Consider the following 12,639-nt stretch of genomic DNA (forward strand, 5'->3'; position numbering starts at 1 on the left):
CCACTTGCTACAACAAGAGAAAGCCCCTGTAGCAGGAAGGAAGACCCAACCCAGCCAATAAATAAATAAATGAATAAATTTATTAAAAATATCATTTGTGCAATTTAATTGAAAAACAACTTCTGCTCTTCCCAAAATGAATTAATAGGAATTGGACTGGAATCCCCACCTTAAAAAAATAAAACACTGGAAAAATATGCAAAACACCAGTTTTCAGGCATTGGACAGCAGGCAGCATAAAATGTGGTCCTTGAGAGAAGAGAAACAATTTTTCCACTTTATAACTTGTAAGCAGTTTCCAGAGTGCAGAGCAGAGTATGTGAACCCCAATATCAGACCCTAGAGGAGGCTGCCTTTAGTTTAAAAAATGCTGAAAGTGAGGTTGGTGGTAGAGAGGCCAGAAAAGAGCAGTCTCTGACTGACTTATTTACCTAGGTCGGTTTATTATTCTAGTAGCTATGTCTTGGTATTAACTAAGTCGAAGGTGAATAATTTCACAGAACACAAATAATAGATACTACTCTGTGATCATAATGAGTGAGAAAATTATTTTTAAAATTTTAAGTACTAGGGGATATGTGTATAAAAACAGATGATTGAACCTGGTGTACCCCCCAAAAAAATTAAAAAATAAATAAATAAATAAATAAAATTCATATAAAAATGCAAAAAAAAATTTAAGTACTAAAGTTAAAAGTTTAGTTATCACAATCTTTGGCAGAGGGGGAATCCAAAGAGTGGCAGGGGATCTTACTGAGTTAAGAAGACGGAGATTGGAGTTCAGAGAGGACAAAGGGTATTTTCTTTTTTACAAAACAGAGAACTAGAAAGGTGTAAGCACACAGAAAGAACTCTACATATCTAAAAAAAGGGATTCCATCAAGTTTTTGGCAGAGTACTGACACACACAATTATGAGAAGAAACTACCTCTGATCAAATATGGGAAAAAACTACTGTAAGCAATAAACCACGCTGTTCCTAGAGATCACGAAAGAAGAGTTTGTGTTCCTGGCAGCCAGAGTCGACTTTGTAGGGCACACAGCATAAGGTAGAATCCTCAGAATGGTATTTTCTTAGCAGTTGGAATAAATCAGTATCAGTCTAAATGTTGTTCTGATGTACTTTAAACAGCTTAAGAGAAGGCTTAAAATTATTTAACAGATTTTAAATGAAACAGCATCAGACCAAAACAAGATATAATCATACTTAAAATAGTACAACAAAATTTATCAGCAAAAAAACAGAAAGTCTACAATTTCTGACATTTATAATTTCTGACTTCTAATTAAAAGATACTAGACATTTGAAGATGCAGGAGGAATAGAATCCATAAGCAGAAGTAATATCATTCAATAGAAACAGATCCAGATTATTTCACTGGCAAAAATTACCAAATGTTTAAGGGGAAAATAATATCAATTCTACACACTCTTTCTTATGGACTGAATGTTTGTGTTCCCTCAAAATTCATATGTTGCAGCTTCAAGCTCCAGTGTGATTGCACTTGAAGACAGGGCCTTTGTGCAGATAATTAAGGTTAAATGTGGCTGTGCTCTCTCTCTCCAGTCCGCTAGCACACAGGGAAAGGTGCCTACCTACAAGCCAGGACGAGTCCTCACAGGAAATGGTTGGCTGGGATCTTGATCTGAGGCTTCTAGCCTTTAAGGCTGTGAGAAAAATAAACTGCTCTCTGAAAGACCCTTTTTAAGAAAATAAAAGGCAAGCCATCTTGTAGAAGAACATATTAATGAAATATATCTGACAAAGAATTGTACCAGAGTATGAGAAGAATTCTTAACGCTTAGTATATAATAAGACAAAAACTCTAACTTAAAAATTGGGTAGGCCTTCCCTGGTGGTGCAATGGTTAAGAATCCTCCTGCCAATGCAGGGGACGTGGGTTTAAGCGCTGATCTGGGAAGATCCCACATGCCTCAGAGCAGCTAAGCCCGTGCACCACAACTGCTGAGCCTGTGCTCTAGAGCCCACAAGCCACAACTATTGAGCCCAGGTGCCACAACTACTGAAGCCTGTGTGCCTAGAGCCTGTGCTCGGCAGCAAGAGAAGCCACGGCAATGAGAAGCCTGTGCACCATAATGAAGAGTAGCCCCCACTCACCCAACTAGAGAAAGCCCATGTGCAGCAATGAAGAGCCAATGCAGCCAATAAATAAATAAATTTATTTATTTTAAAAATTGGGTAAAATATTTGATTAGACACTCCCACAAAGAAGTTTTATAAATTTTAAGAAAGTAAATGAAAAGATACTCAACATTAAGGCAATGCAACATAAAACCGATGAGATACGGAAAAAAACACATGAGAAGTCTAACGTTACTAACCACTGGTGAAGTCGTAAATCAACTGAAAGTCTCATACATTGCTTATTGGAATGTAAAATAACCCAGCTGCTTTGCAAAATTTGGCAACTTTTTCATAAACTTAAGCAGAAACATACCACCCAGTAACAACACCATAACAACTCTTAACTCCTGAAGAGTAATTAAAGTTTACATTTACAAAAAAAGAAAAAAAAATACTTTATCTTAAACATTCATAGATTTATTAATAAAAGCCCCAAATGAGAAAAGCCTGAATGTGCATCGACTGGTGACTAGAAAAACAAATTGTGCTCTACTCATGTAATGGAATAGCTCTTAGCAATTCCATACAACTGATATATATATATACATATGTAAAATTAAGAATATTTTTAAGCTCTTTATTGGAATATAATTGCTTTACACTGTTGTGCCAGTTGTTACTGTACACCAAAGTTAATCAGCTGTATTTATACTTATACCCCTATATCCCCCCTCTGCGACTCCTTTCCACCTTTCCTATCCCAGCCCTCTAATTCATCACCCATTATTGAGTTGATCTCCCTGTCATGCAACATTTTCCCACTAGTTATCTATTTTACATTTGGTAGTGTATATATGTCTATGCTATTCTCTCACTTCGTCCTGGCTTTCCCTTCGCCCCCCTACCCTATGTCCTCAAGTCCATTCTTTACATCTGCATCTTTATTCTTGCCCTGTCACTGGGTTCATCAGTACCATTTTTTTAGATTCCATATATATGAGTTAGCACATGGTATTTGTTTTTCTCTTTCTGGCTTACTTCACTGTGTATGACAGATTTTAGATCCAACCACCTCACTACAAATAACTCAATTTCATTTCTTTTTATGGCTGAGTAATATTCCATTGTATATATGTGCCACATCTAAAATTATATAGAAGAATCTTAAAAGCGTTAGGATAAGTGGAAGTAGGCTGACACAGAAGAGTACATACTGTATGATTCCATTTATTTGTTTATTTATTTTAAAAAATTTATTTATTTTTTCATTTATTTATTTATTGGTTGTGTTGGGTACTCATTGCTGCTCGCCAGCTTTCTCTAGTTGCGGTGAGTGGGGGGCTACTCTTGGTTGTGGTGTGCAGCTTCTCATTGCGGTGGCTTCTCTTGTTGCAGAGCATGGGCTCTAGGCATGCAGTCTTCAGTAGTTCTGGCGCATGGGCTTAGTTGCTCCATGGCATGTGGGATTTCCCGGTCCAGGGATAGAACCTGTGTCCCCTGTCATTGGCAGGTGGGTTCTTAACCACTGTGCTACCAGAGAAGCCCAATACTATATGATTCCATTTAAATGAATTAAAGTCAAAGCTAAAGTGATAAAAAGCATATCAGTTACCAGTGGCTGGGTGTAGGGGTATGGGTAAGAGATTTAATTAAAAAGGACCCAAGGAAATTTTAAGGATAGTGGAAATGTTCTATATTGTGATTATTGTTATTTCACAATTATATACTTTTCCAAAATTCATTGAACAACACACTTGAAAAAGATGAAATTTATTAATGGAATCATACTTTACAAAGCTGATTTTGAAAAAGCTAACTGTAATAGAAGTGAGATAAAATAAAATCTATGGTAATGAAATATAGAAAAGCTGTTCTTTTAATGCTTAAAATCTTGAAAACACAAGGATGTTTCCAAATTTTTACTTTGTTTCTCACAAATCTTGGGCCACTCATTGGCTTTGAATTTTTTTATCTACAAATGAGTTAAGATGAGATAGTAACTTCACTTAGATGAACACATGCCAATGTCTTCTGTGGAAAAATAGAGGATGGGAGAAAGTGAGGAGGGAAAGAGAAAGTGAGACAGAGAGACACAGAGAAAGAGAGGGAATAAATCCACAAATCTATAGAAGAAAAGATGAAACAAAAAGAGTGAGATTTATAAGGGAAGAAAGAAAAGATAAGTGAAAATGATAAAGTAGAACAGACACAATCAGAAGGGGGTGAGGGAGGAACTGGAAGGCCCATAAAATCAAATGTATTCACCGGAATTCTCTGGAGGTCCAGTGGTTAGGACTCCATGTTTTCACTGACGAGGGCGCAGGTTCAATCCCTGGTCAGGGAGCTAAGATCCTGAAAGCAGCACAGTACAGCCAAAAAAACAAAAATCAAAATGAAAAAAACACAAAATGTATTCAAAATTCCTATCTTCATCTTCTGTGTTCAAACATGTATATATTCAATTATCCTTTCAACCAATATTTTGGAAGCACCTATTATGTGCCAGACACGTTGAATGTACAGAAGATTTTAGACAGAAAAAAAAATCTCTCCTTGCATAGTTTATATTTTAGTGGGAGAGAAAAATCTGTCTTTATTGCAAATAATTTTTGGAAAGTATTTAACACTTTTCTGCTGACCTAGAAGTAGAAGCTATTTCTTGTGGATATGGTTCTCTAGCCATGTTTGTGTGTGCACATGTGCACACTCACACACACACACACACACACACACACACATACACACAGAAAATCAGTGTTAAGGTACTAGAGGTTGATAAATAACCCAAGGCAGGAATGTGGGAAGAACTATGTGGAAATCATCTCCTGATTCAGGCATGAAAGGACTCTACACATTCTTTACTTAATCACAGACCCATCTTCCCTGGGGCCACTGCCTCTGCAAATATGGTCTTCTTGAGGGCTGCCTTTATTTCACGGTTTCTCAGACAGTAAATGATAGGGTTGAGGAGTGGGACAATGATGGTGTAAAGCACAGACACCACTTTGTTGGAATTGTAGGTGTACATAAGCTTAGGGCGGGCATAAGTGAAAAGGGTCGTGGAATAGAAGAGAATGACAACTGTCAGGTGAGAGGCACATGTAGAAAACACCTTTTGGCATCCCTGAGCAGAAGGGATCCTGAGGATGGTGGTGAGAATGGTGGTGTAAGATGCCACCACTACACAAAGGGGAACCGCGATGACCATGAGGGCCAAGAAGAAGTCCACTAGCTCAGCCTGTGAGGAGTCCTCACAGGAGACATTGAGGAGTGGGGAGATATCACAAAAGTAGTGATTGATAAGAGGCGTGTCACAGTAGCGGAGTCGGGCTATGAAAACTATCTTAATTGCTGCAGTTATGAGTCCACAGCACCAGCATCCTGCAGCCAGGGCACCACAAAGCTGGTTGGTCATGATAACTGGATACCGTAGTGGATTACAAATGGCTACATAGCGGTCAAAGGCCATAACAGCAAGGAGGATGTACTCAGTGCAGACAAAGGTCACAAAGAAGTAAAGTTGAGTCATGCAGCCTTTGAAGGAAATGGTCTTTTCATGGCTGAGGAGGTCTACCAGCATCTTGGGGCTGATGACTGTGACATACCACATCTCCAGGAAAGAGAGGTCACTCAGAAAGAAATACATGGGCTTGTGCAACTGTCTATCACTGTGAGTGGCGAGGATGATTAGAAAGTTCTCTAGAAGTGTCAGCAGGTAAGTTGCCAGGAAAACAAAGAAGAGGAGCAGCTGGAAGCCTGGCCATGTTGGAAATCCCAGAAGAATGAAATGTGTTGTCACTGTGTGATTATGTACTTCCAGAACCTTGGTGATCATAACTGGCTGTAGGTACAGACAAAATCAGTTCCTTCCATGTCCCAAGCACCAACCTATGGTTATTGACATTTATAGAGCCCACTGCCTACAAACTCATCCTGATAAAAGCTCTCCGGCCTTTTTATCTTTACTTCATTCCAAATTATAATTAGAGAATAAAAACTTTTGAGCCAAAATGTACTTTAGGGAGCTTATGCTTTAATTTTTTTTCAAATGAAGCCAAGAACTCATACAAAGTCACACAGAAGTAAAATCAGAACCTCCTGACTCTGTTTTATACTTTTCCAAACATCACTCTTTCAATATGAGTATGCACTAGCTTCTCAGAGAACAAAATTGAATGGATAATTTAAAAAGTAATGTTTTCCTTGATTCAATTCATTATATAGGGTGATTGACTAGAAGTGTGAAAAAAAGTACATTCAAATCCCACTTTTGTCCCACCCTACTAAGTGAACATATTACATAACTTTTGGAATATTAGTTCTTTTATTTCTAAGGTGTATGTAAATATTACATCACAGTTTGTGAACATCTAGCGAGTTCTAGATTTTATATTAAGTTCCTATGGATATTTGCTGTTATCTTTTCAGGACACACTACTAATCCCCCCAATAGCCTGCCAAAAAATTAACAAAGATGTAAATGGTGGAGACAACAGCCATTTTTAATAAGAAAGGAGGAGGGGATTTTAGGACCTTTTCAAAGGTATGAGATATGAGAACCTATAACTTGTTTGAAAGTAATATCCAAAATGAAGTAAAAGATGCCTTTTGCCATTAGTGATGAGTCTGCATTCCTGACCAGTAATTCAGCAAAGCCTATGGCCTTCTTCTAAGCTGAGCTAAGAATCATTCCGAAAACTCTTGGAGGCTGAATGCCTTACCTTTTCCAGTCTTTCTCTAAGTCCTACTGCTAGATTCCTCTTCTGCTCTTCTCCAGAGCCAGTCACTCGTGTCCTCTACTTCTCAACAAACTTGCTTTTGTGGCATAAATATGTGGAACAATGGAGAAGGCTGTTTTTTCCCCTGAGGAAACAATCATGGAGCAAAAAAGTCATAAAACTACTGCCCACCCCATCCATTTCCCTCTTTCTACTTAGATCTCAGCTGTAGGATCCCAAAGAAAGGCAGGATAGTCAACTCTTAATTATCCATGTTTAGAGATAACAACAGACACAGTTAACCAAAATGGCAAATGATTTATAACAGTACAAATTCAACAAATAATTTTGTCTTCTTTTGGAATATGCCCCCCCCACCCCACACACACAGTTGACGCAAAACTTGGCCTTGCTCACTAGTCTAGGATTCACTAGGTGATACAACAGTGGAGCTTAAAAACAAGGCAAGGTGTATGAATACTTCCTGGTTGAGTAAGTATTTTTTTTCTTTTTCTGAGCATTAAACTGTACCTTTGCAAGACTGACACACTGCTAGGTGCATTAAGAGGGTAGCTCTAAACTCTACCTCTGAAAATAGTTTTAAATAAACCCTGCCTGAGGAATAAAAGTTTAGGGAGTGAAGAATCAAAGTACCAGGATAAGAACCAAGAGCCAGGTGAAGATTCTAGCACTTTGGACCTTTTAATATGTTTACATATTAGCTAGCAGCAGTTCTGTTCCTTGTAAGCCCACACTCAACTATCCATTGTGGACTTAGCTCATAGAATAATAGTATTTTAAAACCACTGATATTTTAGTTCAACTTTTTTTTTTCATATAACAGAAGTGAATCCCAGAGTGCTTAAGTGATTTTCCCAATGTCAAACAGCTATATAGTGGCAGAGTAGCAATTTATTGATAATACTTCAGCACTTGGTAAATTGGTTATCTTACTCCATTCAATTTAATTCCTTTTGTGGACCAATAATTTAAGGCACTTCATCTTAAATCTTAGCCTGATTTTAACAGAATTCTAAAAGTTAGTGTAAATCTTACAATCATAATGTTCTTCAAAAGGTTATATTTCATAAGTTTTCACGATTAATGGTCAATTATATTAATTACACACACACACACACACACACACACACACACACACACACACACTACTGAAGAAGTAGAGGGTTATGTTCAGCTCCAGAAACACAGGATCTTAAAGCTGCAAGGAACCTGATAGATCAAATGATTTCACTCCTTGCTAATTTGTGAACTTCCAGTGCATAAAGTATTTGCCTAACCTCTGCCTGATTCTCTCCAGGAACAGAAAACAATATCTACAAATACGGCCATACTTTAAAAAAAAGAAACCTCTAATTGAGAGATACAGAGCTTTATCCAATAGAACATATTGCTGCCGCATTTGTGGGTTTTTCTTCTGTTTTCTGAGGCTTCAAAGAATGTCTTATTGCTTGTCCAAGGGTAGCTTTCACTCTTTGAAAAGAGCTGTCAGCTCCATTAACTTCAAATCCCGCTCTACCCCAAATAATCCATTACCCCTGCCTCATGTCCTCAGGTCTTTCTTTCTCTAGACTAAACCATTCACATTTTTTCCTTTTGTCTCATTGTTAGTCCCCCTGAAGTTTGTGGTTATCCAACTTGGATAACCCCAGTTTAACTGGGACATTTAATGAAGAGCAATGTCAGAAAACTGGACAGTACACATGGTATTTAAGGAATAATTTCATTCTGAAAACAGTCAGTAGGAATAGCCTTATCCCACTGAGCCTTCCAAGGAAGAGGATCAGGAAGCTCTGGTTCTGATTTCCCAGGGAGGATGTAAATGGCCTTCCAAATAGGTAATGGGCTATAAGCACGGTGATCATGCTGGGATTGAGATGGAAACTGTTCTGTCATTTGCAGAGAAATAGATGCCTAAGGCTAGAAGTGAGTGGCAAAGGAGAAAATTTGGATGGTCAAAACACTTCCAGAAGTGGAGACATTTGAAGTTGTCATGCCAGCTCTTTGGAGGTGGGTCTGGCCAAACTGAGGATCCCAGAAATCTCCAGAGTAGGACACAGGTAGAGAAAGATGTGGCAGAATAATCATTAGTGCTCAACCTACCAACTCCTGCAGGGAGATGAGTAAAAGATATAGGTTGGTCAGAGGCAGACATACCAATCTTGGACCCTCAATGACAAGATACTTTCTAAAGGGGAGAAACACATTTTTACTCCTTCAAATCAGTTTTAAAAGGATATAATTCCAGTCCATCTCCCTTTTCCCAGAATCTCTTAGGAACAACTATGCTTCAGGTCCACATGCATTGCAGTTCCCACGTTTGCAGCAGGACAGGAAAATTATCTGCCACGTGGTGACCCCTCTGCTCCCCTTAGTCTCTACTATTAGTTGATTTTGAAGACTCTATGGGAAAAAAAATCTATATGTCATATCCCTGGTCCCATACACATTTTATAACTTTCCAAAACCATGTCTTTTGTTTTGAAATAATTTTATTTCCATCTAGGAAGTTTTACAAGAGTGGCTTGATTTCTATAGGTCTCATTTTGAACATGATTATACTTGCAGTTTATCTCAGGACCCAAAATTGAGGGAAAATGTGACCATATGATGAATTTTCTAAACAATCAGCCCAGAAGAAGGGGAAGTTTACTTTCTTCCTCTCATGGCACTATGAAGAAAAGTGAAATCTTCTTTTTCTTCTGAGGCATTATGTCATCAAAACTGCAACCACGGTCACAGTTACCAGCCCTTGTCCTTATTTAACATATTTATTTAACATAAAAAGACCTATTTTTTTATATTTGCATACCTATATTCCAACCACTGTTCCTCACATTCACAAATTCATTTGTGTACTCTCATACGTTAATTCTATTTTCTCTCCAGTTTTCTCTTTCTGTCTCTTGAGTCAGAATATGCCTGGACTCTGCACTTTGCAAGGCATAGTGTTGGGCTGATGCATTAATTTGAGGTATCTTCTGGAGAACAGGCCATTGGGCAATTTTAGAGAATCGGGCTTTTTTCATCTAGAGTGTGTTCTTCAATCACATTAAAATGATGTCATAACCTATATTACATAATACCTCTAAATCCCTAACATTTTTCACATGGCTTAATACACATAGGTGCTAAAGAAATCTTTGTTGCTTTGAAATTAGTCTGTACATGCACATAGTTTATGCTCCATCTACACACTGTTGCTACATTACTATTCATAGATTCAAAGAAGACAAACTATTTTTAAAAATCAATCAACTGAAAGCTCCAAAGAATCAATTATTTAAATAAAAGTGATTTTCATTTATTCTCTGCTTCCCTTTATAGTAATGAATAATTAAAAGCCAGCCAAATTTCCCTTTTGGAAATATCTGAGAGTCTTTTTTTCAACTCACTCTTTTCTCAGTGATGGAACTTATGACATTTCCCAGCCTCATTCAGGCATGAACAACTTGCATGGAGAAAAGAGGAGAAATCACATAAACCAGGAGGAGGAAGGCAATGTCCCTAAGCCTAGAGAATTGCTGTCAAGTCTGGCAGTATCTCTGCTCAGCTTGAAGAAGGTATGGAATGGATCTATTTGTGCTTCTGCCTGCTTCCAAACTACTGAAAAAAACAACTCCCTTCCATCCACAGAGGACCTCCCAACAGACACAGCCCTCAGGAAAGTATTTGGCCTTTCCATGACTCAAGGGGATCCTTGGGGAATGTTAAGGGAAGAGCTGGCAAGTTAAGTGGAGTCCCCAGGCACAAGAGAGAACTTAGAGTGACTTACAGCACACTGCCCTTCTCTTTACCACACTCTGGGGAAGAGGAATGTGGGGGAGAGAGAGTGTGTGTGTGTGTGTGTGTGTGTGTGTGTGTATGTGTGTCCCCCTCTCTTTCTGCAGGATGGTCTCACAAATAATAAGATCCTCTGGCAGGAGACAATGCTATAACCCAAGTCATTCAACATAAGATAAGAATGGTATTCACCCATTCTTACTTGGAGACCCAAGTTTATGAATACACACATGTATACAAACTCCAAATACACTGAGATATCATGCACACAAATATCAGCTCTATACAACGACATGACTCAGTAGATATGAGAAAGTATTACATTCATACAATACCTGTATTTTCTAAAAGGAATAAGGACATGTGAATATTTACTCATATTATATGTAAATAGTATACATTCAGAAGCTACAATACAAAGTTATTCAGAGAAGGTAGAAGGTAATAAGACTGTATAGAACATACACTGGGGTGGAAATCGGACAATTATCTCTTTAGATGTATATAGGTATATATACCGTACATAGGTTGCAATATATGCATACCAGGGATGGTTAGCCTGAGAACCAGAGGCCCAGGACCAGGGCAGAAAGTGAACAATATCTATTGGGATTTGATATACTTTACTATGAGGGATATTGACCAGTGGAGGAAACTATACTTTTCTGGAGTTGGGATAGATGAGGAACAGTAAAGATAAAATAACCTTCTCAAATACATAATTAAACTTTTTATTAAAGTAAAGCTTTTTCCTCCTTAAGAAAGAGTAGGAAAATCCTCAGATCACAACGGCCCTAATTCTTATTTCTAGGAGTAATTACTATTTGGTATTCATTATTTTCCAATCCAATAAAAAAAATTAAAAATGAAGTTCTCCCACAGAAAACTGGGACACTACTTCATTTCCAAAGAGTTTCTTAGCTTATTAGTGGGTTTTTTTTTTTGAGATATTCTGTGTTACCAGTCTCTAGAGCCTGACTATTCATTTATTCAGTATATATTTATTGAAAATCTTCTAAGTTTCAAGAATTATTCTGATCATGGGTCAGTAGTCCTTCAAATAGTTTTACTGTAATAATTTTACTCAGCACTTGGCATTTGCTGATATACTCCAAGAAGCAGAAGCTACTCTGTCATAAACTCCAGTCAATAGGAAACAGAAGTTTAATATCATTCCCCTGATTTAAAAAAGAAAATATGATACAGAAAATGAGAACTGCCGTTGAATGCAACAGAAAGAGTACATGGTTTTCAATTAGGAAAAGCATGGTTTTGATTTGTGCATCAAACCCTTTAGAATGGCTAATATCAAGATGGCAAGTGCTGGTGATGATGTGGTAAAAAGGGAACCCTCACACACTGTTGGTGAAAATGTAAATTGATCCAACCAGTATGGAAAACAACGTGGAGTTTTCCTCAAAAAATTAAAAATAGATATACCATATAATCCAGCAATTCTGCTACTGGGCATATACCCACATGGAATGAAAAAGAATATCCAAGAGATACATGCACTCCAATATTTGTTGTATCATTATTCAAAATAGCTAAGCTATGGAAACAACTTGAATGTCCATCATTAGATGAATGGGTAAAAATGAAGTGGTAGGTATAAACAACAGACTATACTCTTCAGCCACGAGAAAGAAGGATATCCTGCCATTTGCAATGACATGGATGGACCTTAAGCACATTATACGAAGTGAGATGTCAGACAAACACAAACATTGCATGCCATCACTTATATGTGCAATCTAAAAAGAAAAATTTTTTTAAAGTCAACTCATAAGAAACAGAGAGTAAAATGGTGGTTACCAGGGCATGAGGTGGGGAGGTAAGACATGTTGTTTAAGGGTACAAACTTGCAAGAAGTAGTAAATAAGCCATAATGCTCTAGAGCACAGTATAATGCATATAAATAACACTGAACTATAATTATATAATGTGATAAATATTGCTACTTAAAAGCAATCACATTATAACATATAAATGTACCAAAGCGACCCATTGTCCACCTTAAATTTACATAATACT

At 37.5% G+C, this 12,639-nt stretch overlaps 1 protein-coding gene across 1 annotated transcript; it reads right to left on the reverse strand.

The window, feature by feature from the left end:
* Positions 1-4,950: 4,950 nt before the first annotated feature.
* Positions 4,951-5,921, reverse strand: LOC130839167 (olfactory receptor 6Y1). Its single transcript, XM_057713100.1, has one exon. The coding sequence runs from the start codon at positions 5,919-5,921 to the stop codon at positions 4,953-4,955; it is 969 nt and encodes a 322-aa protein (XP_057569083.1). The 3' UTR covers positions 4,951-4,952.
* Positions 5,922-12,639: the final 6,718 nt, after the last annotated feature.

Source organism: Hippopotamus amphibius, chromosome 1 (assembly GCF_030028045.1).
Source record: "Hippopotamus amphibius kiboko isolate mHipAmp2 chromosome 1, mHipAmp2.hap2, whole genome shotgun sequence".
In the NCBI taxonomy this organism is placed as follows: domain Eukaryota; kingdom Metazoa; phylum Chordata; class Mammalia; order Artiodactyla; family Hippopotamidae; genus Hippopotamus; species Hippopotamus amphibius.